This window comes from Lemur catta, chromosome 11, assembly GCF_020740605.2.
Source record: "Lemur catta isolate mLemCat1 chromosome 11, mLemCat1.pri, whole genome shotgun sequence".
In the NCBI taxonomy this organism is placed as follows: domain Eukaryota; kingdom Metazoa; phylum Chordata; class Mammalia; order Primates; family Lemuridae; genus Lemur; species Lemur catta.
Window position 1 is genome coordinate 32470146 of NC_059138.1, and position 27870 is coordinate 32498015.

The following is a 27870-nucleotide window of genomic DNA, read 5'->3' on the forward strand; positions in this document are numbered from 1 at the left end:
TTTGCAGTCCACGCATGGCCGTCCCGCCCCAGTTTCGGTGCAGCTTGAGGCGGTGGCCTAGATGCTTGATGGGCACAGTCAGCCTGAGCCTTGGTGGTCTTCCCGCTCCCCGTTCTCCGCCGGGGACCCTGCGTCCCGGGAGACGACGCTCGCGCGAGCTGGGACAACCCCTCAGGCGGGGCTGCCGGGGCTCGCGCCGAGGCGGGCGCACCTGCATCGGCGGCGGGTGCGCGCGGGGAGGGGCCGGGCCTCGCGAAGGACGCGCGCCGCGCGGCTTGGCCTCGGCGGCGATCCGTACCGTCGCGGACCCGGCGGCGGCAACATGGCGGCCGCGGCGGGGCCGGCGACGGGGAAAGTTTCTGCCGAGACTGGCCTGTACTAGTGCGCATGGCCTCGGGCCCGTACTCCCTCTGGCGTGCCACCTTCCCGTTCGGAATCACAGGCTCGGCCCTCACCTCACCAGCCCCCTTTTACCGCGTGAGCCTCCGAACGGACTCCGAGGATTGAGAGCGCGTTGGTGGCGACGGCCGAGTCAGGTAGGGGGGCCGTGGGGGCGATGGCGGGCGGCGAGGTCTGGGCACAGACACCAACCAGGGCTCCGCCCAGCCGGCTTCCCGGGGCTAGAGCAGGATACCTGCCCGTGGGGGAGATGAGGGCGGCGGGTGGAGAAGGGAGGGTGTGGGGGCGCCTCTCGGTGTCCTTCAACGGTTCCCCCTGGACTGGACTCCACATTGTGGTCGCGTCCTCGCGCAGTCGTGGGAGACCAGCCAGCCTCCTCCTCCGGCCTCCCACGGCTCTCCAGGAGGCCGAATGGGAAAGAAGTTACCGTTGCTGCCCTAGTGCTGAGGAGTTTAATATTCGAGGTGCCATTTTCCTCGTATAAGATGGGCCCAGAGTTATCTTAACTCGTAGAACCGAGCCCTGGAATTACCCGGCCCTGGCTTCGCCGTGTGGTTCTTTCAGCTTTTGACGCCCCTCGATGGGACGGAAATAGTTTCTGAGTGAAAGATGATGGAAGTGATACAATGTGCCTTGAAGCCATTACCTAGAGCTAGGACATGGAGAGACAATTTACTGGTTTGGAGGAATTTGGGTGAATTAAGTGAAGGTTAGCCTAAGGCCAAGAGAGAAACAAACATTTATGGAATCTTCCTGAGCTCTACTACTTATAAGCTGTAGAAAAGTAGACAGATTATTTTTTGTGCATTAAGGCAACTACTATTGTTAAGTGTAGTTATTTCTATATTGGTCTTTAATTTTTCAACAAGTATTTGTCGAATACCTACTTGGTGTCAGACTTTCTGCTAGACGGTGGACATAAAGTTTTGAAGACAAGCCCTCAGAGACGTTGTGATCTAGTGGGAAATGCAGACACTAAATAAGTGATGATGAATATTTCTCTAACATAGAGGAAGTACAGGGATCATGTAATGGGGCCAGGCGAAATTGCTCTGAGAAAAGGATGTAAGCTGAGACCTGAGAAGGAGTAAACCAGGTGTGAAGACTGGGGAGGGGCCAGGAGAAAGGAAAGGAGTGTGCTTGGAGAGGGAATAGCATTTGTACAGTTTAGTATTGAAAGATCAGTAGGGCTGGCATACAAAGGGTGCAAGGAACAGTAGTAACAGATGAGGCAGAAGAGTTATTCAGGTCCAACGTGGAGCACTTTATGAGGCATTGTAAGAGTTTAGACTTCATTGCTAAGGGTGATGGGAAGCTATTGGAACGTCTTACATAGTAGAGTGACTTAATAAATTTTGGTGTTAAAAAGGACACTTCTTAGAGAAGGGCAAGAGCAGATACAGGGAAATATTCAATCTAAGACATGGTGGCCAAAATTGGGATGGTGATCTTGGGGATGATAAGAAGTGGAAACATTTAAAAGATGTTCAGAAAGAGGAGTAACGGTTTGGTGAGGATTAATGTAGGTGATGAAGAGAGGAGAGCTAGAGTACTATATGGAGTTTTATAAAATAATCAGACTCGCAGTGATTAGTTAACTTTTCCCATATGTAGATTGACTCTTCTGCACTCCATTTTTATCTGTCTCTGGAGTAATTTTCCATTGAATCGTTAATGATGGCAGTAGTTGCAAAGGATTGTAATGCTTTTTTTTGTGCTACTCTCTGATTCAGGCTGTTTTTTGAATGAGGTCAGAATGGGGAAAGACTTTTATAAATTAGCCATTTAAAAACAATTATTTGCCATGCTGTTTTTTTGCCCATAAGAAGGTAACTGCATATATTGCATGCTATGTACTGTACTTTAAGTTTTTCACATGTTTACATTTTTGTTTCCAGGTTTTTACCTCTGTTGACAGTGTAAAACAGAGGTGGTGCTTCTATTTCTATAGATAAAATATATTGTGCATTCAGATAGATAATAATTGAAGACATGGAAATAAATGAGATTGCTCAGAGACAGTGTATAGTGAGAGAAAAGCCTCTACTTGGGATTAAACATCCAAAGGATGCGTTGAGAATGAGGAGCCTTCAAGGAGATTGAGGAAGAGAAACCAATGAGTTATGAAGAAAATCTGGAGACTTAGTTTTGGGATGCCAAGGAAAGGAAAGGGTTCAGAAGATGAGTCCTTGATAATGTCAAAATGAAAAGTACCTGTTGGATTTAGGAATTTACAAGCCATTTTAGAACTTGGCAGAGCAGTTGTGTGGTGAGAACCACCATTTAGTGGTTTGAACAGTGAGTGGGTAAGAAGGGAAGCTACTAAATATTAGCTGTCAAAAGGAGGACAGAAGATTTGAACTTGGTAGAGGAGATTGGAGATGAGCGAGTATAATTTGTTTTATTTGTTTCTTTATTCTTTTTGTACTTTAAAAAACAGATTTACAAAGGTTTAAGTGTTAATGGATAAAAGTGGGAATTTAAAGAGAGAGGAAGGAATGTGATGTTCTGGAAGAGGCAGAAGGAAATAAATACACAGTATGGCCAAAAGATTTAGCCTTAGGTAGGGAAGGGACACCTTTCTTTCCCTGTATCCAGACATGTAGGTAGAGGTAGGTTGGTAGTGTTGGAAACTCAAGTGAGCTCCCTTCTGAGGACTCTGTAAAAGACAAAAGTCATCTGGTGAGAATGCAGTGGAAAGTGGGTATCAGAGATTTGAGGAAAGGGAAGAGAGATTTGAATAGTCACAGAGAATGGGAAAGAGTGTTGGTCAGGGAAACACAGAAGTATGTCTCATGAATTTATGGTGGCACCGTTTAGCCTAGCGTTTGATTTTTTTTTTCTCTCCAGCAGTGTTCAGTAGTCTGAGCCTAGACTGTACCATCAACCCTTTGAAGATATATATTCTAACATGTTTGTTGAATGACTGTATAACATACAACAGTGATGTTAAAAAAAAAACCCTCAATGCATTGCAGATTTTATCAGTTTCTCACGCTTAAAAAGATAAACCAAAATATACCAAAGGAAGACACCTTTAACATCGTGTGATACATAAAATAAATAATTGAATAAAAATGTAATTGAGGAAAAATTAGAATACTTAATTAGATTTAGTTGTAAAAAAATGCCTGTTATACACACAGAAGTAGAATTATTCCTATTGGCTTGTGTGCAAAAAAGAAAAAATAATACAGAAATAGAATTTGTACTACTTGGAATCTCCAAGAGACCCTAAGGTTGCTTTAGTGACATTCTTCTCCAGCCAAATGGGTACTAAGGATTAATTTCAGGTTATCTCATGTTTTTGTTGGGTCTTTTAGTGTACTGCTATTAAGAAAGTATAAGTAAACTGATCACAAACCTGTTACTTTTTGAATATTTGATTTGAGTTCTCCTTAAGTATTCAGTGTAACCAAGAGCCATTGCAATAGATTATTAGTTCTTCTGAAACAGTATACTAGAAAATTTTGAAGAATTATCTAATAGATGGTTAAATCATTTTTTGACCACTGTCATGTTTTAGGTGCAACTTGTGGGGACTTTAAGGTTGAAATAACAAATAATTTTAACTTTAACAAATAATTGTTCATAGAATTTAAAAGTCCTTCATTTACTTCACAATGACTGTTGGTTAGCATTCCAGTTTTTCAATTTTGACTAGGAAGTTCAAGAATTGGTTTGCTACAGAGAATGTGTTTAGATTTGGAAAGTTAGATAATCAAAGTAATTTAGGAGAGGTGAAAGTACGGGGAGAATTATGGCTCAACTTTAGGGACTGAGTAACTTTAATACAGTTAAACTTTACTTCTAGTAAGTTTATTAGTTAAACAACGTAAAGACTAAGATTTTATAACATTTTAGAGCTTCCTTATAAAAAAGACATGGGGCATTTTTGACAGGTAGTAATGGCTGCTATTACTATATACTGGCGCTTTTCAAATTAGGGGTAATGGTGAAGTCCCTCATTACCTTTAAGAGCTTAGTAGTTTTTCATTGTGACAAAACCATCTGCTGCCATCTAAGCAAAATCAAACATCTTACATTTGCATGTTGAAAAACTAGATATTGGAATAAGAATGGATTAGGTGAATTTTTTACCAACTCTGGATGAACAGTTCAGTTGATGGTAATTGAGTTATGTAGCCTTAGTTATGATGAGTAGAAAGCACAGCTAATGTCTAAGGAGCTCCAACAACTCGATAGAAAAAAGAAAATAATCTGATTAAAAAATGGGCAAAGGATCTGAATACACATTTCTCAAAATAAGACATACAAATGGCCAACAGATATATGAAAAAATGTTCAACGTTAGTCATCAGAGAAATGCAAATCAAAACTACAATGAGATATCCTCTCAGCCCGGTTAAAATGGCTTTTATCAAAAAGAGAGGCAATAATGAATACTGACAAGGATATGGAAAAAGGGTATACTCATATACTGTGGCTGGGAATGTAAATTAGCATAACCACCATGAAAACAGTATGAAGCTTCCTCAAAAAACTAAAAATATGACCCAGCAATCCCACTACTGTGTATGTATCCAAAGGGTAGGAATTCAGTCTATCCAAAAGTTACCTGCCCTCCCATGTTTATTGCAGCACTATTGACGATAACCAAGATGTAGAATCAACCTAATTGTCCATTAACGGATGAATGGATAAAGAAATTGTGGTACATATTCACAATGGAATGTTATATGGGCACAAAAATGAAATCCTGACATTTGAAACAACATGGATAGAACTGGAGAACATTATGTTAAGTGAAATAAGACAAGCACTGAAAGACAAATCTAGCATGTTCTCACTCATGTGGGATCTAAATATTAAAAACAATTGATCTCATGGAGACAGAGAGTAGAATGATGGTCACCAGAGGATGCGAGGGGTAGTAGGGAGTGGGGATAAATTAGGGATGATAAATGGGTGCAAAAATATAGTTAGTTAGAATGAACAATATTTGATAGCCCAACAAAGTGATTATAATCAACAGTAAGTTAGGGTATACGTTAACTAAAAGAGTGGAATTAGAATGTTCCTAACACAAAGAAATGTTAAATGCCTGAGGTGATAGCCCAATTAACCTGATTTCATTAATTCACAGTGTATGCCTGTATCAAAACATCACATGTACACTGTAAAGATATACAACTATTATGTACCCATAAGAAGTTAAAATAAAAAAATTTTTAAACAAAGCACAGCCATTTTCTTTTGGATAAACTGCCAAGTTTTTAATCTAGAAACAGTAACTATTAAGGTATGTGCAAATCAGGTTTTAAACTGGATTTCAGAAGAGCCCTTATTTTTCACTTATTTTATATAAAGAAGATGCATATAAATGACAAAAAAGTTAACACTGAAATATTTTTTCTTCTTTTTAGATCACTATAAACAAAATTTCCACCTGAGAAGATGTTGAAATAGGAGTTACGGATACATTGGATTTGCTGAATGAATACCAGCAGTTTTTGTAACGTAGGGGGAAAGGCCTAAATTGCGATTACATGTGTAAATCACTGCGTTATTGCTTTAGTCATTGTCTCTATTTAGCAATGACAAGACTGGAAGAAGTAAATAGAGAAGTGAACATGCATTCTTCAGTGAGATATCTTGGCTATTTAGCCAGAATCAACTTACTGGTTGCTATATGCTTAGGTCTGTATGTAAGATGGGAAAAAACAGCAAATTCCTTAATTTTGGTAATTTTTATTCTTGGTCTTTTTGTTCTTGGAATTGCCAGCATACTCTATTATTATTTTTCAATGGAAGCAGCAAGTTTAAGCCTCTCTAATCTTTGGTTTGGATTCTTGCTTGGCCTCCTATGTTTTCTTGATAATTCATCCTTTAAAAATGATGTGAAAGAAGAATCAACCAAGTATTTGCTTTTAACTTCCATAGTATTAAGGATATTGTGCTCTCTGGTGGAGAGAATTTCTGGTTATGTCCGTCATCGACCCACTTTACTAACTACAGTTGAATTTCTGGAACTTGTTGGATTTGCTATTGCCAGCACAACTATGTTGGTGGAAAAGTCTCTGAGTGTCATTTTACTTGTTGTAGCCTTGGCCATGCTGATTATTGACCTGAGAATGAAGTCTTTCCTAGCTATTCCAAACTTAGTTATTTTTGCAGTCTTGTTATTTTTTTCCTCATTGGAGACTCCCAAAAATCCAATTGCTTTTGCATGTTTTTTTATTTGCCTGATAACTGATCCTTTCCTTGACATTTATTTTAGTGGACTTTCAGTAACTGAAAGGTGGAAACCCTTTTTGTACCGTGGAAGAATCTGCAGAAGACTTTCAGTTGTTTTTACTGGAATGATTGAGCTTACGTTTTTTATTCTTTCAGCATTTAAACTTAGAGACACTCATCTCTGGTATTTTGTAATACCAGGCTTTTCCATTTTTGGAATTTTCTGGATGATTTGCCATATTATTTTTCTTTTAACTCTTTGGGGATTCCATACCAAATTAAATGACTGCCATAAAGTATATTTTACCCACAGGGCAGATAACAATAGCCTTGACAGAATAATGGCATCCAAAGGGATGCGTCATTTTTGTTTAATTTCAGAGCAGTTGGTTTTTTTCAGTCTTCTTGCAACAGCGATTTTGGGAGCAGTTTCGTGGCAGGTAAGCTTACCGTTTGTCTATTATGTCGATGCCTATATGTGATAAAATTCTAGCTTTAAGAATTGACATTAGAATTGTAAGGTCAAGTTCCTGATTTGAAAAACAGATTCCTTTTTGGCTGTTATTTAATTTTGTTCATGGAATTGAAGCACTGACTGCATTTTGACATAATAATTTAGTTTGATATCTAGCAAAGACGTACCAAAATGTTAGGAATACTCAGCATGTGACATGCTTCCCACTTCCTAATTATTCATTAGTGAAACACTTATAGATTAAAGATGCTTAGAATACTAGCCTTTGGAGAATATTTAGAGATTGTACTTTGATGCTTTCATTTTACCCATGAGGAAACTGTAAGCCTGGGAAGACACATCCAGAGTCACTGGTACTAGTAAGAACAAGGGCACCTAACTTCCATCTAGTCCGTGGTCTCCTGGCTACAGCACATTTCTTCAGTAGTAATTTCCCTGAAGATTTTATATAAAAAGTGATTAGGTATATAACATTATCAGGTTCCTAATTATAGAGACTCTCCTAAGACAGAAAAATGGATTTTACAGTATGTTTGCTGTGCACAAATGTTTAAAAACAGGTTCTTGTAGACAAAGACTTTCAGACTGTACAGTGGGAGTTTGTATCTCCAGTATTCACAGACCCAGTCTTCCATTTACTGAATATTTATTGACCATGTACTATGTGCCAGGCATTGTGCTGGGTGCTGAAGATCTCAGGATGTCTCTGTTCTTAAAGAAGGCACAGTCTCTCATGGGACAGGGAAGAGGCTGGAATGTAAACATGAAATTATGATTACAGTCTGACAAATGCTATGATCTGCATACATCAGGCTGGAATGTGGGACATAAAGGAAGGTCAGCTCTGCTTGGCGAAGTTCTCTTCTTTGCACCAGTTTGTTGCTATGAAGTGATTTCTAGAAGCGTTTGAACTTGAAGTTGTGGAGACTTGCCTGGGCATGATGGTTTCTAGTCAGTATAGGCTGTGGCAGGCAGCTGGTGTGGGAGTCAAGCAGATGATGAAAACATTTTGGGTGTTGCCTGAGGATATTGCCCTCACTTTGCTCTAGTTGCCAGTGCTAGGGACTATCAGAATGATGATGATGATGATGTCACAAACTCTAGTAAGAGTTCTCCTTCTTCCTTGCCTCTCCTCTTCCTGCTAGCTCCTTTCCCAGGCCTAACTAATTTTTCTTTTCCAAGTCATTCTCATTCATGTTGAATGCCATTCCAGGCCAAATTCTGTTAACCAAATATTTTCTTTGTCACCAAATTCTTTTTTTCTTATACCATTGGTCTTCAAGTACAGTGTGTATACCATGGGAGGTACACAAAAGCTTTCCAAGGAGTATATCAGCAAAGATAATTTTAAGAGAATCAATTTCTAGATTCTCACCTTCTATTCTTTTTCTTGAAGTTGATCCCTCAATTTAGGTGTGGAGTAGTATCTCATTATGGTTTTAATTTGCATGTCTCCAATGACTAATGGTGTTGAACATTTTTCATGTGTGACCCATTTACTTTTTTGTAGTTGATCTGTTAATATTTAAATCTTTTGCTCATTTTCAAATTTGGTCATTTGTCTTGATTGAGTTTTAAAAGTTCTTTATATAGTCTAGATACAAGCCCCTTATCACTTCATCAGATAAAGGATTTGGAAATGTTTTCTCCCAGTCTGTGGCTTATCTTTTTTATTTATTTTAAGACAGGGTCTCGCTTTGTTGCCCGGGCTAGAGTGCAGTGCCATCATTATAGCTCACTATAGCCTCCAACTTCTGTGCACAAGCAATCCTCCTGCCTTAGCCTCCCAAGTAGCTGGGACCATAGGTACGCACCACCACGCCCGGCTAATATTTTTATTTTTTGTAGAGACAGGGTCTCGCTATTTCCCAGCTGGTCTTGAACTCCTGGCCTCAAGCGATCCTCTTACCATTGGCTCCTTGAAGTGCTAGAATTACAGGCATGAGCCACCGCACCTGCCTGTAATTCCACCGCAGTGATGCTTTTTTGAAGAGTAAGTTTTTAATTTTACAAAGTCCCATTTATCAACTTTTTCTTTTATGGACTTTGCTTATCTAAGAAATCTTTGTTCAACACTAGGTCACAATTCCTTCATAAGCTTTATCGTTTTTTACGTGTAGGTATATGTGTATGATCCATTTTGAGTTAATGGTATGAGGAAAGGATTTTTTTTTTTTGTATATGGATATCTAATTGTTCCAGCACCATTTATAGAAAAGACTAATAATCTTTTCTGCCATTGAATTGCCTTGGCACCTTTGTAAGTTATGCTTTATTTTTGAGCTATTTTGTTATATTGATCTATATGTCTATCCTCATGTCAGTACTATGCCATTACACCAGATATTTTCTAATTTCCCTTGAAATTTCTTCTTTGACCCATGGGTTATAAATTTTTTGTGTGATATCCTAATACTTGGGGATTTCCCACATGTTTTTCTGTTGTTGACTTCTAATTTAATTCTGTGGTTAGAGAAGTAGCTTGTATGATTTTAGTCTTTTAGTAAGACTTGTTTTGTGGCCTGATGTATGTTTTATTCCACATTCACTTGAAAAGAATGAGTGCTCTGTTGTTGGGTACAGTGTATATAAATATCAGTGAGGTCAAGTCAGTTGATAGTGTTGTTCATAAATCTATATCCTTGCTGATTTTCTGTCTAGGTCTATAATACAGAGATTAAAATCTCCATTATAACTGCTGCATTGTCAATTTGCTCCTTCAATTCTGTCATTTTTTTTTTAACTTATGTGTTTTGCAACTCTGTTTGTAGTTGTATATGCATCTTTGCTATATCTTCTTACTATACTGACTCTTATCAGTATGGTAAACAGCATAGTTGAGTAGTTATAACAGAGACTGTATGGCCTATAAAGCTTAAAATATTAACTATCTGGCCCTTCTAAGAAAAAGTTTACTAATCTTTGTTCTAGACTAGTGCTTCTTAAACTTTAATATGCCTATGAATCAGGTGGAGGATCTTGTTCAAATTCTGAAGATTGAAATTCAGTAATTTTGGGAAAAAGTGTGAGACTTTGCATATCTAAAAATCTTCAAGGTGATATAGGAACTCCTGGTCAGCAGTGCACCCATTGAGTGGCAAGGTATTCATTTGGCTCTTCAAGACCAGTGAATCATTCCCCAATTAGTTGCTGTTTGGTAAGTGCTGCTGGTGGTGTAGGTTTTGTGCCTAGGAGGCAATTAAAAATTTCTAACTTAATTTTGATTTAACTATTCTTCTGTAGAAAGATTTCAAACTCTGCCCAGTGTTCTGTGAGATATTAGTGAGTATGCTCAGAGAAAAGATGTTCAAAGTACAGAAAGAGAAACATTTCAAAAGTTACTTGACCATGAAATCCTTGCCTCTACCCTGCACTACTCCCATTACCCACCCCTCCCCCAAATACCTTTTAACGTCTATGTGAAATGCAATTTAGGAAGCATCTACAGGATTTATACACATCCCAATCCTTTTGGATGATGAAAGAATCAGAAAATTTCATAGTGAAAGGCAAACAGTTAATAGCTTTGTTAGGACAAGACTGTTTTGGGGATAACAACATCATTAAGTAAAGTCTAAGGGCTATCTCAAATTCTTTAAATTGGTTTTTAATTAACTATTACTTAATTCCTAAAATATTAATACTGATTAACTTTTTAATGTAATCTAATCCCATTCATCACATTTCTGTGAGAATAATACTAAAATGCTAAACTGATTTTTTTCACTGTTCAATTAAAATATCCTTCAGTGGATTTCTACTGGAAAAACCGTGCCACTGGTTAGGTGTGGGCAGACCCAATGTAGCAAGATAAAGAATTAAAGAAGCCTTTTGAGTAGATCAATTTGTCAGCCATGGACGGATCAACAAAAGAGATAGACTGAAATCAAGAAGGCTACCTAGGAGCAAGAGATAAGGACTTGGACTAAGGTGATAGGAAAATGTGCTATGACAAGGATGAGACTAAGAGTACTGTCAAAGGAAAAACTAATAGATCTTGTTGAGAAGTGAAATTTAAAGAGAATTTGATGTTACTTGATGAAATGTAGCGTTGAATGTTCCGACATGGTGGATAGTCAAAGAGAAAATGTTAAAAAGATGTTGACAAACTGAAGGGAGCCTATGGGAATGTAGGGTAAGAGAAAGTGTAATTTTGGATTTCACTGGGTTAGTGACCTAGCAGCTGGCATTGGTAAATTATAAAACATCTTACAATGGATTTACTTATCTTTTAAAGTATACTTTTAGGGGGTCAAATGTATTCTCCTTTTACTACTAGAAAAGTAAAACAAAACACATGAGATTAACATGCCTAATGGAGCACAATTGTAATTTAGACCTTAATTCCCCAAAATGGGCTTTGCCACTTTCTCTTAAGCTTTTACATATGAAAAGTTTGGAGTTTTGTTAGTTTTACTTAGCTTAACGTAAAAAAAATATTAAGGAAAAATTTGCATACAGGAACATACACCCTTTTTAGTAATTCTGCAATTTTGACAAACACATGTAGTTGTGTGACCACCAGTACCACAGTCAACATGTAGAGCAGTTCCATCACCCCCTAAATTCCCCCCTACTCCTTTGTAGTCAGTCCTTCTCCCCACCTTTGGCATTTGGCAATCCCAAATTTCTTTCTTCTAAACATTTTCTTTTTCTAGAATGTAATGTACAGAAAGACATATAATATGTAGCCTTTTGAGTCTGACTTCTTTTACTTAGCATAAATCATTTGAGATTCATCCATGTTGCTGTGCATATCAATAATTTATTCCTTTTCATTGCTGAGCAGTTTTCTATTGCACGGATGTGCTATAGTTTATGCAAATTATACAACTGAGAGACATTGAAATTATTTATAGTTTTTTGGTAATTATGAATAAAGCTACTATAAACATTTGTAGCTGGGAACAGTGGGTCACACGTGTAATCCCAGCACTTTGGGAGGCTGAAGCAGGAGGGATTGCTTGAGGCCAGAAGTTTGAGACCAGCCCGGGCAACATAGGGAGACCTTGCCTCTAAAAAAATAAAAAAATTAGCCAGGCATGATGGTGTGCGCCTGTAGTCGCAGCTACTCAGGAGGCTGAGGTGGGAGGATTACTTGAGCCCAAGCGCTTGAGGCTGCAGTGAGCTATGATGATGCCACTGCCCTCTAGTCCAGTCAACAGAGCAAGACCCTGTATCTAAAAAAAATGAAAAATAAATAGAAATATTCAAGAGACCTGAACAGATACTTTACCAAAGAAGACATACAGATGGCAGATAAGCACATGAAAAGATTCTTAATGTCAAGTTAAGACTTAACTTCAAGTTATGGTCAAAATATACAACATTTTATATCCCCAAATTTTTCAGGTAACAGGAACAAAATCTCTATGTCACAGACATACAGATACCAATGTCAAAATTTTGTTTAAAAAATCTGGCATTTATATAAGGAACATATAATTCTTGTTTGATTGTTTACAAGTATTTTTGTATGAGTACCTTAAGTAAGCCAGGTGAAAACTAAAGAAAATGAAGCCCAACTAAGAAACAGAATATACGAATGTATGTTACAAAGCAATATATAAATGGAGATACTATGCTGTTCAATGTGAGAAACCTAGATTTAAGAAACTATAGGCAACTTTCAAAACTTTGCTTAGTTCAGGAAATTTAAGAACATTATGAAAGCCACTTTATAGTTTTAAAGTCAAGTGATTTCTTTATCTAGAGGCAGTGGAAAGCACCTAAGCTTTGTAGTTAGACTTTGATTTAGTCCTAGCTCAGCCACTTACTATCTGTGTGTATGTGAACAAGTTAATTAACCTTTTGAATCTTGATTTCCTGAATCTATAAAAAGGGGATAATATTTAGGTTATGAGCTTATTCTAAATATTAGAAATACACAAGGTATGTCTAGCACAATAAATGGTAGCTGTAATATGCAATGTAGCATTTTTAAGTTGAAATGAGGTCATTATGAGCAAAATGAAATCTAAACAACTATTACTTTTTAATCAAAATGACTGTTGCTATTTAGGAGATCTTGGTATGTAGTTGTTAAGGCCCTAGTAGATGCATTAGAAATCTATTTTTTGGCTGAGTAGCCTCAAAAAACATAAAAATAGAAATTTTTTAAGAGTACAATCCTAATAAAGGTGAAACAACACTGGTCTGAGAATCAAATTCAGGCAGTCTACTGAATCTTACTTTTCCCCATGCGCAAAATCAAAAGATTAAATAATCGCTGGGCTCATTTCCCACTCTAAAATTACGCGAAACTAAGTAAGGTGGTTAAGTAAGAGTAAAGCCTACGAAGGCAGACTGCCTGGATTCATACCAGTAAGTTTCCTGTTCTCTCTCTGAGGCACATTTCTCATCTACAAAATGGGAACAGTCATGGTACCTATCTGTAGTGTCATGAGAATTAAACAAATTAATACATAAAAAATAAGAGTGGTGGTGAAGTGGCTAGCACATAGAAAATAGTTAACAGGTAGATCCTGTTATTACTAAAATGGAAAAAAATTGATATCTACAGTCATTAAAAAAAGTTTCAATGTTTTAAGTTGGAAAACCAGTTAAAGAGAAGAAGAAATATCATGTTCCTTGTCATGAAGAAAACAATATTCAGAACATTGTTATTGGTATTTTAGGAGGGAAAAAAATCTGTTTCATAGTGTTCTGACAGAAGTGATAAAACATGAAATTAAAAGAGGCTCTCTGTATCTTCCAGATAGAAATCAGTCTTCCTTCTCATATAGAATAAAATAGCTCAAAACTTTAGGAGGAGAAATGAAATAAAACAAAAGTTATGAAAAATGAGCATTTCTAGTTTTGGCAGCAGATTTGAAAAGTCCCTGCTCCCCATGCCAAGTGAGGTACTATAGCTGTTCCTGCCATCTTGCTAGAAATGAAACAGTGTATCATCTGCAGATCCCATCTCTCTCTTGGCTGTGAGGCTGATCTCAAGACATCTGTCATACACAGTGACTGCCATCACTTCCCTTCCAGAGAAATCAACTGTGATTGGAGTTTTTTTGGTTTGGGTCAAAAGGACTTCTACAAAAAGCTGTCTCAAACCCCATGAAATCTGCAAATGACAGTGGTTGGCAAGAAAAGGCATATAAAATCTCCTGTGAACAATTTCAGAGAGAATCTCAATATAAGAATGCCTTAGGGTATGTTTCCTTAGGTATCTAGACACTCTTCCCCCGTTTTATCCTTCTGTGGGTTATAATTTATCATAGTTTTAGAAAAGCCTATAGATGGGCAGTAAAACTAACACCAAATGCTATGGTACTGAGTCTAATTGACTTATTTAAGGAAAAAAGTATAAAAGGAAAGCAAATAGGGCATTCAGTGAACATAATACAAATTGTGGGAAACAACAGCTGCAATGTTGCATTTTAAAGATGAAATGAGATTATGAACAAAACACAACAGAAGTTAATGGTAAAATTTCAGCTTCTTACTGTAAATAACTTGGAATGATCCTATGAAAATATTAAGCTCAGTAAAACTAACAAAAAAAACAAAACCAAAGCTATTCATAGAGGTTAGGCAAAGATTCTATTCAAGTGAGGTCAGGTAAAGAGTCTCACATATGACATCAAAAGATGATTTATAAAAAAAAATAAATTGGACTATACCAAAATTAAGAATATCTACTCTTCAGAAAACATAAAATGAGAAGACCAGCCTGGGCAATGTAGCAAGACCCTATCTCCACAAAAAATTTAAAAATTAGCAGGGCGTGGTAGAGGATGCCTACTCAGAAACCTGAGGCAGGAGAATTTTCTTAAACCCAGGACTTCAAGGTTGCAGTGAGCTATGATTGAGCCACTGCACTCCAGCCTGGGCAACAGAGTGAGACCCCATCTCTAAAAATAATATATACATAAATTGGAGGAGGAATAGTCAACTGTATCAGGCTACAGAGAAGTATTACATTAGGACTCAGATGAAGGTTGTTGGAGACCTATATATGGAATGATAGATACAAAAGCATGAATAGAATTGATTATAAGAGAACGGGAGATCAACTTTTTAGAGACCCTGTCTCTGAAAAACAAAAAAAAAAAAAAAAAAAGAAAGAAAGAAAGAAGGAAAGAAAGAAAAATCCTATAAAACAAAATTCCTGAAGGCTATAAAAGAAGACTTGAATGGAAAAACATACCATACTGTCTGGGACAGGAAGACGGAGCTCTGTGCCCTGCAGACATTTATTACTAATAAATGTAGAGGAAATCATTTTCAAAGCTGAGCTGTACTTCTGGTCCCCTCAGGAGGAGCAAAAATCAAAGCCAGGGCCTTTAGAAGTGAGATCTCTGGTAAATTACCTGCCATTTTAAGCTGACACTCTGAAGGAAAAGGTGGAGCTATGTATATTACAGTTCTCTCAAGAACTTGCATCCTGCCTGGCCTTGTGTCCTATTAGTGGTCCAACCTGGATTAAGTGGTCAAACCTGGATTAAGATATGTAGACTGGTAATGCCCCCACCTCTCTGGAAAAAAACAAAAATCCTCTCTTGGAGAAGATATTTTCCTAGGCTTAAAATGAATCACAATATTTTTTTACATATATATAAGTATCATAAATATAACCAGGTATGTACACACATGGCCTCAAGTTCTCTGATTATTAATGAGGTTAAATACCTAAAAGCAGCAGATCCAACAGACAGCAGAAAAAAGTATTGAGATATTGAAATTATCAAACAGAGAGCAAACCATCTTGCTTACTAAGTTGAAAAACTAAAAGCAAAGATCAGGACATGATGGTAGGAGACTGGAAACTGTAAAAAATGTTAAGGTTTGAAAAGGACTAAATAGATACTTTAGAATCAGAAAATAAAACACCTGGTTATTTCAATGTGCAAGCTTAACAGTAGATTAGACAAAGCTGAAGTGAGCATTAATGAACTGGAAGATAGCACCCAGAAGTTATGCAAGAAGGAGCACAGAAGAGGAAAAATTATGGAAAATAGTGTATTGAAGAAAAGGGTAAAACTCAAAGAGGATACTACAGTGAGAAGATTTCATCTGTGTTTGATTAGAGTCCCAGAAAGAAAAGGAGTAAACAAAGGCCAAAGGATATATGTGAAAAGTTAATCAAATAAACCAATAGAATACAAAAGAGTCCCAAAACAGATCCATGAATACTTGATTTATGACAAACATGGCACTGTAGAATAATGTGGAATGGTTGATGTTTTCTGTAATTGGTACTTGGACAACTGGGTGTTCCTACGGAATAAAAAAATGAAATTGGGCTATTATCATAAACAAAATCAATTACATTTGGATTAAAGACCTAAATGTGAAGGGTGAAACAATAACACCCTTAAAGAATAATGTAAAATATCTTCTTAACATTTGAGTAGGGGAAGATTTCTTTAATGTGATGCAAAATGACCAGATTACAATTAAGAACTTATATAAAGCATAAAACAGCATTAAGGGAGTCACAGAAGGGAAAAGATATTTGCACTACAACCTACAAAAGACTTTTATCTAAAATGTTAACAAATCTGTCAGTCAATGAGAAAAAGACCAGCCCCATAGAAAGTGTGCAGAATATTTAACACTTCACCAAAGATGAAACCCAGATGATCAAAGGTATTTAACCTCGTTAATAATCAGAGAACTTGATATTTATTCTAGTTTTGTTATAATGGCAAATTTTATAAGCAATCTAAATACTAACAGTAGGGAATCAGCTAAAAGTTAGTAGTTGTGTTTGGATGATGGTACTTGGAATGATTTTAATCACCTATCTTTTTTACTTATTTGTATTTTTCAGTGAGTATATACTTTGTCATATAATTGATAAAATAGGATGTATCTAGGGCATTATATCCATTTTCCATTATGGGAGTAAATTTTCTACTTTTTATTAAAATTTTTGATAGATGAACCACTCAGTGTTAAGAATGTGTGTTCATGCACACAGGTATATAGTATATGCAGTAACAATATAGAAAGAATGTGGAATAGTGTCGATATTCTACAGATACAGTTCAGGACTAAGTGACTATCATCCTTCCATTTTCTTCTCATTTAAATGGGTCCTTTAATTTTTTCTGCTTTTTTATTGCAATTAATACCTAATTGCTGCCTCCTTTTAATATTTCTTCTGCCTCTCTACTTTCCGTTCTACTTTTAGGATGCTTAAATATCCTTACTATTTGTTTTTCTTTTTTGTTAACATTTTGAATTTAGATATATAGAGAGTTCAGTGCTTTTCAAAGGTAAACTGTATTATAAGAATGAAATTCATTTTGATATCTTTAGGCTCTTACCTTAAGATTTTATTCCAATTTTTGGACTTTTTTCACAGAAAAAGATGAGCTCTTTCTAAAGTACCCTAGTAAATGAACGTTTTATTTGAAAAATCACATAAGGCATGTGAGTTTTAATAAGAATTTTGTTTTCTGGCTTTTTCTATGTTATTTCTAACAGTGGGTATGTTTTTGTTTTTTATTTTGGATAGGATATTGTTTGACAAATTTTAAAAAATGTGAGGTGCTGTGTTTTGCACCACAGCTTCCAAGAAGCTTAGAGATAAATTTAGGATTCTCTGTGCTAGTTAGCTCATCCATGTTGTCTGTTTTAACTTACAATTGTCTTTAGATCATTATTTTCATCATTTTTGAAAGCAGAGATGAAAATGTGAATTGATATGCATTTATATCAATATATATGCACATACACATAAATATATCCACACATACTGTGTAAACATGTTTTGAATTTCTTTTAGCCAACAAATGGAATCTTCTTGAGCATGTTTCTAATTGTTTTGCCATTGGAATCCATGGCTCATGGGCTCTTCCATGAATTGGGTAACTGTTTAGGAGGAACATCTGTTGGATATGCTATTGTGATTCCCACCAACTTCTGCAGGTACAGTAATCTAGTATAGTTAATAATTATTTGATTCATAACATTTTCTTAATATTTATATGAATATAGATGTAAAATAACTTTTCAAAACTTAACTGTTGTATTTCTTTATTCCAAATTTTTAGAAATCTACTCCAAGTGATAATATAATATTCAAGGTTCAATTTAAGTATTTTAATAAATATGATTGAGTTATATGTTAGCTAGAAATCAGAAAATATGATTAAGTTTTCTAAGGAAAGGTCCTACCCTAAAGGGAGTATCTTATTTAAGAAAATGTTCTGTGAAACAACATATTGAAATATAATAGAATGTGCACTGGACCTGAGATGCCAGAATTCTGTGTTACCTTAGGCAAATTGTAACTCTGAACCTCAGTGTCTTTATCTAAAATGTACATGGTAATACCTATTCTGCTCATCTCAGGAATTTTATGAAGAGCTAATAAGAATATGAGTGTAAAAACATTCTGCACACTGAACAATGCCATACAAATACCAGGAATTCAAAAAATTGGCAGAAGTTTAATAAATATTTGATTGCAGATTTATTCCAAAATAATTTTTACCCCCAAATGTGTGAGAGATCTCTATAAAACTATAAATATTGCTACATATTTATTTTTCTTTTGTAGCTAAATACCTTTAAAATAGAAAAAAAAAATAGGTCTTTGCTGTTAATGAATTTTGATAAACAAGTTTTCATCATACTTTCTTTTGGGGTTGGAACCTCAATATCAAAAATTTTTATTTGATTTCAAATATTTGACATAAAACCCCAAAATAGAACATTTGTAGGAAATATTTTCCTCCATGTTAAAGGTTTTATTAGTAAGTCAAAAGTTCTCATGAGAAGTGAAAGAAACAGATTTGGAAGGGTCACATAAAGTCAGATGTGACAACTCTACAGAAAGAATGTGTGGAAATAGCAATATTCAGTTAGATTTTTAACTCCATTATGGTTTTTTTATGTATTGCTTATTCTTTTACTTTTTTATGATTGTTAAATGTTACAAGTATAGAACAAAATATTTTAATGAAAACCACCAAAGTATTATTAGAATAGTATTGATGATACATGAAGCAAAATCTGAAGTTTTCAAAATTCCTGATAGAAATCCCTTTTCTAGGTAGGAGTGATGATTTTTTTCCCCTCAATATTGATGGTATTTTGTTAGGTATAAGACTTGGTTTATTGTCTTTACCATTTTACATTTGTCTCAGGATCAGATCTAGGTCTTCAATTAGTGTTGAATAGTGTAAGGCAATGGACCTAAATTTTAATAATTGTTTTTAAATGTCATTAATTTCTTCTGTCATTTCTTCTATGATACTTGAAGTATCATTTACCTCAAGTTAGTAAAACTTGAACCCAACTTTATAACAACCCTGTATTTTTCAATACATAAATATATAATTAAAATATTGATTTCATATTTTGTATGTTAAATTTTTTTCTCAAGAATAAAAAGTTCTTTCTTTATAGTCCCACCCAGATGTTCTTTAAACTGTATAATCCTACTTATACTTTTAGAAGTTTTGTCCAATATCTGTCATTTAGTACAAAAATATGTAAGAATAGAACTGTCTCTACATTTGGATGTATTCTCCCAGATTTTAGTTTGGTTATTGTTTTAATGATAGGAAATACAATTTTAGGAACCAGGCCTTGATTTTCCAAGCTTAATTTTTAGCACTATAGGAATTTTAGAAAAGATGATTTTTAAAAATTCTGCCATTTAGTTAGCAACAACTGTTGTGATTCTTAATTATAAATGATAGATGAGAATGTGACATATAATGAATACTTCTTAAACACCAAAATAATTGTTTTTTCTCCTACTTCAGTCCGGATGGTCAGCCAACATTGCTTCCACCAGAACACGTACAAGAGTTAAATCTGAGGTCTACTGGCATGCTCAACGCTATCCAAAGATTTTTTGCGTATCATATGATTGAGACCTATGGATGTGACTATTCCACAAGTGGACTGTCTTTTGATACTCTGCATTCCAAACTGAAAGCTTTCCTTGAACTTCGGACTGTGGATGGACCGCGACATGATACATACATTTTGTATTACAGCGGACACACCCATGGTACAGGAGAGTGGGCTCTAGCAGGTAAATTCACTCTTGGCAGTTTCACTGTTGTGAAAATACACATATTCATGGAAATCTCTTATCCACACAGAGACATTAAATTTCTAGGATTCTTAATTTTTTCTGTTTCACAGTTTACCAACTATACATATGACTCTTTTGTTTTTCTTTTCTTTAGCATACCTGTTTAGCATAATTTTAGTAATCTCTAATAAGGTTGTCTTATAGATAGAAAAAATTTTTGATTTCAGACTTATCAGTTTCCCTTTAAAGTGTTTTCAGAGTTATGAAATATATGTTTCAGAAGCTGATAAACTATTTTGACTAGTATTTTTGTCTTTAAATGTTATGAATGCCGATTTCAGTAGTCCTTCACATGTAGTTTTATTTACGTTAGAAAGCTCAATATTTTTAACAGCAGGCAATGTGATAATGGAGTAGTACGTAGGTCAGTAGACCTTGGTTCTGGACCTAATTTGCTGCAACAGTGTTATTTTAGACAAATGACTGAACTTCTATTGGCTTCAATTTTCTCATCTGTAAAATTTGAAGCAGTAATATTAAATGGTCATTGAGTTTTATTCTAAGATATAAAAATCTGTAAGGGTTTTTTTTTTTTTTGCATTTTTTTGGATGCTTTTAGGCTGTTAAAAAAACCATAATTTGGTTTACATGCATATGGGGAAAAAAATGCTTTCTTTCTCAAAAGTTACTGCCAAGAGAGAAATGAGATCTCTCTATATAATATATAAATTTGTCAGTCTTCCCAGCTATAATACAGACCCCATAAGTCTAGGGTTTGTTTTATAAATTGTTATTTGCTTAGGACCTATAACACACATAGTAGGGGATCCTTAGGTAACTGATAGGTGGATGAGTCATTGAATAAATCATGAAAAAAGAAAGTAATTTTTCTTATTTTAGATTGAAATAGTTCTTTTAGATTTAACTATATCCTGCTTTTTTTCCATGAAAGATATTAGATGTTTTAAACCAAGAACACATACAATAATGTCATAAAGTGGAAATGTAGATTCAGGTCAAAGAAAAAGATAAACAGAAGTAGTATAGAAAAACAGAAGCAAAGCTGTTAATACAAGAACTGCAGGAGGAAACAAATTCAAGGTTAAAGTAGAGATGATTTGAAACCAGTGCGATCTCACAAATTTCATGCCAGATTTATAAGGTTTTATCATAAAGAGAAATACTTTTTTGAAATATTTCATTTTTGCAAATAAATATTGACTATCTCAGTGACTGTCTAGAAAGGGTGAAGGTGAACTAACATTTATTGGGCATATTTTAAGCATTAGCTATTGTGCTTAGTACTTTACACATGTTATTAATAGATAGAATCTTCATGTGAAATCCTTTGAGACAGATACCATCACTCTGTTACCTTCATTTTTCAAAGGATGAAATGGAAGCTTGAAGGTGCTTCTGTAACTTATCTACGGTCATATACTAAGTGATAGAACCATGATTCAAGCCCCCCTGTGCCTGACTCCTAAAGTGTGTTTTTCCCCCATGTTGTCTCCAAGGGTGAAAACTAGGATCGTAGAGAAATGGCATGTTCTGGTTAAGTAGATAATTTTGTTAGCATGGATCACCCATTTTCAAAAAATTGGAATTACAAAAAGGTACTCAACACTAAAACTACTCAAACATAGTTTATAAAACTATTTACTTGACCTATAACTTTTTAATCACAATGTAGAAAATGACTTTTTAACCTTTATGCCTACTTTAATTCCATATAAAGTATAGCATTCTGTGTATACTAACTCTCAGAGCACAAGAGAAAAAGTTTTAGTGAATTCAAAAAGCTTTACAGAAATAGAATTTCAGACCTAAAAGCAGGGAGTGATTATGGAAACTTACTACAATGCTTAAAACAACAACTCTCCCTAGATCAAATGAGGAAAAAAGGATACTTTTGGTAGACATGGATATATCCCTTGTTATTTTTAAGTGTTATAAGAAATTAATTTTAAGAGGAACCTTTTTGTGTGTTTTTACATGAAGGATTTATTACCTAATATAAACATTTTTCAAGATGTTTGCATTTTGCATTTTTCTTGTTAAATATTTTAAAATTTATTTAAGTATTTTTTAAAGATGGCTTTGGAAATAAATTCTAGATGTTCAGTTTACTAATATATCACCTTTCTCTTTTTCTAGGAAAAGTAAGACACTAAGATAAACAGTATATAAATTAGTGTTCTTAAATTTTTATTCATCACGAGTTAGGAATAATTTTTGAAGACCTAACTCTGTTATATTTTAGGTAAACGTCTAACAGATACATTCTGGAATGATATCTTTGTAATTATTTTTAAGTATGCTACCAATAAATTGACCATATAGAATTCCTCTATTAGCCAAGATTTATTCCTGTGTAACTTTCTTTGTCAGAGATTTTATTATAAAAAGTAAAAAAAAAAAAAAAAAAAGGGAATAATGGAGAAAGCATAGCTGCACACTGCCCTCCCTTTCCTGAGAAGTGGTAGGTTTTATCTCATAATTCAGCAATTGTGTACTGTCCTGGCCTGAGGCATCTGGCTCACTTGCAGGTAACCAAGTTGAACCAGGAGCAGGTTTCTTTTCAGTTAGTTCATAGTCTGGCCTGCCTCAGACATAGCCCTTGAAGGCTGATTCTATCTCAGAAATAGTACTGAACACCGTGCTCTGAGGAAAATGTTTTAATCTATTCCAAATGAAGTGACTGAGAGCTTTAAGCTCTGCATATTTATTAATACTCATCTTTCTACCAACCTTTGAAATAGGAAACGTCATGACTGGGTTTTACTTGGGTTAGCAAGTTAAAAACAGGTCCAGAACTAAATATCACTGTGGGAAAGAGAATCTATATTTGCCCTTTATCCCATACCTTTACTCATAGTACTTCTTAGAATATGTTTTATTGGGTTTTATAATATGGAACCTGATATTTTTCCTCTTTGCTTGAGGGTAAAAAACAATTATGGTAATTACAAGAGAGACAGAAATAAATGAGAAAAATGTAGATAATCTGTAAAGCAGTTTATCACAGATAAAGCCTTTAAAAAGCAGTCTCAGTTACTTGAAATGCATCAGATGGCTGTTATCTGAGATAAATGTAAGCACTTTGCATCTGGGCCAAAAGCCAAATGCAGCGTAGAACCTATTCATGGGAGAAGGCAGAGCAAAACGAGAGAAGGGAAATAGTTTAAAGGGCTTTAATGCTGCCTTAAGTCTTGTTGATTTCTAAAGAGCATTTATGTAAGAGAATTAGGGTAGAATGTGCTAAAGAATATTTATGGAAATAGTTATGGATAGCATGTTGGGTAATGATGTTTTGTGGCAGATAGAATTTGTATAATAGCTCTTATAATCTGTGTCATCCTCTGATCTGTAGAGAAATTTAATATAGCTGGTAATAATGAGAGGTTGACATTTGGCCATTTTTGAAAAAATAGTATCTTCTGGAGGTTAACTGAAGCAATACATTAGTAGTATGTGGAGACCATATATTGAAATAGTGTCTCTGAAATGATATGGATGCGTGTTAGAGCAATTCATAAAACAAGGTGTTCGTTTCCAGGGTTTTAAGATATAGTAGGCTGATGAATGAAAGAATATTAATTAAGTACACATAAAGAATATGATATATCCTGGCTTTAGAGGTCATATTACTGATCGAATCCAATAGATTCTCTCTCTGGTGATACCATTTTTCTGATTTAACAAAGAGGACAGTTGCTCCTGGTAGATATGTACATTGTGAAGTTAAGTTGTTGAATCTTGTGCTAGTAAATTGTAGTATATTAAAACTTTTTCTAATTATAAAAATAACATGTCTAGTGTAAAAATTTTAGAAAAATATAGAAAAGTATTTTAAAAACCACCTGAAAATCAGACACCCAACAATAGCTACTGCTATAATTTTTGCAGATAATACTTTTATGTCATGCTTTTTCTCTTAATATAGACATTTTCTTATTAAAATTTCTTTTTGTTTTTTTTCTTTGAGATAGGATCTCACTGTGTCATCCAGGCTGGAGTGCGGTAGGGTGATCATAGTTCGCTGCAACTTCGAACTCCTAGGCTCAAGCAGTCCTCCCACCCCAGTTTCTCCAGTAGCTAGGACTATAAGCGCCTGCCACCACACCTGTTTGGCTTATTTTTTAATTTTTTTGTAGAGTCAGGGTCTTGCTATGTTGCTCAGGCTGGTCTTGAACTCCTGGTCTCCAGCAACCCTCCCACTTCAGCCTCCCAAAGTGCTGGGATTATAGACATGAGCCACCACACCTGGCCTAAAATTTCTTTGTAAATATTCTGTTATAAAATTCTCCCTTAAGGTTTTATACCATGATTTACTTTTACTTCCCCTGTTTCAGATTTTATTCTACCCTAGATAGCAGTGGGAGGATCTTTGTATGTAATTTTTTGTTCCTACTTCTATGTTTTCCTTAGGATAGATTCCTAGAATTGGAATGATTGCGGCAACATACCATCAATACAGGGAAGGGCTAGGGTGAGCTGAGGGTGGCAATTCCCTCAGGCATAAAACTCAAGGGAGTGCCAAAAAACTCAATAATCAAGATAAATAATATTTTAATGTAGCATACTTAAAAGTCAAAATTAATGCAAAAAGAATTCACAATGAACCAAGTGTAAAACCCTACTAGCTAGTTGTAAGATAGGTTTCTAGGTCAGAAGTTTACTTACTTTAGACCTTTTGGGGTATATTTTTAAAACTTCTTTGGTGTTCTTCAAGTATAAAATTGATTTAAATATAAATCCATTCTTAAACTTATTCTTGTACAGGTAGGAAGAGTGTTTCATTTCGTAGGTACCTACATATGAGGAGGTTAAGGAAACATTGATTTATCAAAAGTATACGACAAGGATCAGCAAACTTTTTCTGTACCAGGTCAGATATTTTTGGCTTTGTGGGCCATAAGATCCCTGTTGCAATTATTCAGCTCTGCCATTGTAGAGTGAAAGCAGTCATAGACAGAATGTGAATGAATGAGTGTGGTTGTGTTCCAATAAAATGTTATTTGTGGAAATAATTACATGGTATTTAAACTTCATGTGATTTCACACATCACAAAATATTACCCTTATGATTTTCTTTCAACCATTTAAAAATATAAAGTCAATTCTTAGCTCTTAGGTCATACACAAACAGGTGGCAAACAGGGTTTGACCCATGAGCCATCATTTGGTGCCTCTGCCGTAGAATGTTAGTTTTCCTGTATAATTGTTTTCACTAAATTTAAAATGTAAAACCATTTAATTTAAAATAGCATATCCCTTTGAGTAAGGAGGATTTTTTTTTACCTCAGGTTGAAAATCTGTTTTTTAAAATATCTTCTGAAAAGATACTTTGAAAGGATCTTTTAAACACTTTTTTTTTTTTTGCTTATTCTAAGAATTTAAAGAAAATATACTTAAGAGAGGCTTCAGAAATTATTGCTTTTGAATTTTCTCTTGTTCACAGGTGGAGACATACTACGCCTTGACACACTTTTAGAATGGTGGAGAGAAAAGAATGGTTCCTTCTGTTCCCGGCTTATCATCGTACTAGACAGTGAGAATTCAACCCCTTGGGTGAAAGAAGTGAGAAAAATTAATGACCAGTATATTGCAGTGCAAGGAGCGGAGATGGTAAAGACAGTAGATGTTGAAGAAGCTGACCCACCACAGCTGGGTGACTTTACAAAAGACTGGGTGGAATATAACTGCAATTCCAGTAATAACATCTGCTGGACTGAAAAGGGACGCACAGTGAAAGCAGTGTATGGTGTTTCAAAACGCTGGAGTGACTACACTCTGCATTTGCCAACAGGAAGCGATGTGGCCAAGCACTGGATGTTACACTTTCCTCGTATTACATACCCTGTGGTGCATTTGGCAAATTGGTTATGTGGTTTGAACCTTTTTTGGATCTGCAAAACTTGTTTTAGGTGCCTGAAAAGATTAAAGATGAGTTGGTTTCTTCCTACCGTGCTGGACACAGGACAAGGCTTCAAACTTGTCAAATCTTAATTTGGACCCCAAAGCGGGACATTATTAAGAGTTCACACTACCAATTATCACTAACTTGCCATTTTTTGTATGCTGTATTTTTATTTGTGGAATATATCTTGCTACTTCTGTAGCTGCTCTCACTTTGTCTTTTGTCAAGTAATTACAGTATATGTAAGGTGTTGGGAATAACCATTATTTTATACTAAAAGTATATAAGGAGTCATAAATGCTGACTCTGTAAATGCGTAAGGGATGTTAAAAATAACAATGCACTTTCAGGAATGTTTGCATATGCCTGTGATTAGAAAGAAAACTGTTGTCTGTGCTCTACGGTGGCCAATGAAGAATGACTAATGCCTTATTTTCTAGGCATAGATTACAGAATGTAGACCAGACAAATTTGTTTACTATTTTAAGAGAAGATTCTTTTTTCTGAACAGGTTTGATCCAAGACTCTTTGAAGACCTACAGACTCTTTCTCCTTAGAGAAGAAAGAAGCCTACTGAAAATGAATGCAAAATTTGCTTATACTCCATCACATTCAGATACCTTGGTTGTGACCTGTTATCCAATGTAGCAGAGAAGCCCCAATTACTTTTTAGATCCAAACATTATTTAGGTAATTATGAAAGACTAGGACCTACACGTTGCTCCTTTGTGCATTGGTGGGGGCCCCTGAAAACACTGATAGTTTTAAAAGTCTTTCTCAGGGCAACTTAATGTTTTCGTAATGAACAATATTTCCAGCTACAAATTCCTTCCAAGCAAATTGTCTTCCTCTTCAAAAAGTACTCTTATAAAAGAAATTTAGCAATTTCCCATTGACTGATTCAGTCTATTTTAAGTATTCAGAAAAGATTTTGGTCTCTAGAGCTAATATTCTGCCATGAAAATTATTTTTCAAATCCTCAGTGATAACATTTTTTTCTACTGAAAGTCAAAGAATAGGAAACAGGTCTTTTTTTTTCTTGTACACATGTAATGTATTATGTAAAAAGGTATTCATATTGGCAATTTTAGTTAAGCATAATGGTGTGGTTGTAATTTTTAAAACTGAAATTCAGTGCTTTGATTAAAGCAGGCACTGATCAGGTTATCTCTTAAGAGGTAATTCACTTTTTATTCCCTTCTAATAATCGTTACATTCTAAATTTTGATCTTTGAAAAATAACAAGAGGGGAATAGAATTAACTTTGGGAGTAATTTAATCTTTGTTGTTTAAATGCTTTGACTTTTCGCCATTGAAGCCATTTTCCCAGCCTCAGAGAAAATAATGCCTCTACCATTTTCTACCAGGTGACTTGAAAATTGAAGTTTGAGGTTAGAAAGTCACTTAGAGTCAGGGAACTCATATACCACTATCTATGCAGCATTGTTATGGTCTGGTTATTTCTATGTTTTGAATGTTATTCTCCTAATGCTTTGAATAAAATTTTGTTAAAAATTAATTTTTCATTTAATGTGCAAACAATTGTTGAATATTTTAGTATATTAAAAGTGGTAGTCATTAAACATGCCCACATTTGAAGAGTTCGTTTGATGGCAGATTGATCTGAAAATTTCCAATATTTTATATTAGCATCCAAATGAAATAGTGTTTCATTACTGTTCTTCTCTTCAGAAACTGTATATTAGAAAAGACAGTGTTAAAATTATGAGCTAATAGGTTCAAAAAACAGTTAATGTTAAATAAAATCACCTTTTAAATTTTTCAGCCACTAGTGAGCAAATTAGCTTTAACTAAAGCATATCTCTTCAGTCTGACAAAGCCAAATATAAAAGTATATAG

General features: G+C 35.2%; 1 protein-coding gene and 1 long non-coding RNA gene across 2 annotated transcripts in view; one reads left to right on the plus strand and one right to left on the minus strand.

The window, feature by feature from the left end:
• LOC123647592 overlaps positions 1-27870 on the minus strand; it is a 197872-nt gene that overhangs the window by 17595 nt on the left and 152407 nt on the right. The gene's annotated exons all lie outside the window — the stretch shown is intronic.
• Positions 306-27529, plus strand: TMEM168 (transmembrane protein 168). Its single transcript, XM_045565166.1, has 5 exons — positions 306-536; positions 5787-7037; positions 17820-17962; positions 19810-20084; positions 25552-27529. Exons 2-5 carry the CDS (start codon positions 5910-5912, stop codon positions 26097-26099), a joined length of 2094 nt encoding a protein of 697 aa, XP_045421122.1. The 5' UTR covers positions 306-536; positions 5787-5909; the 3' UTR covers positions 26100-27529.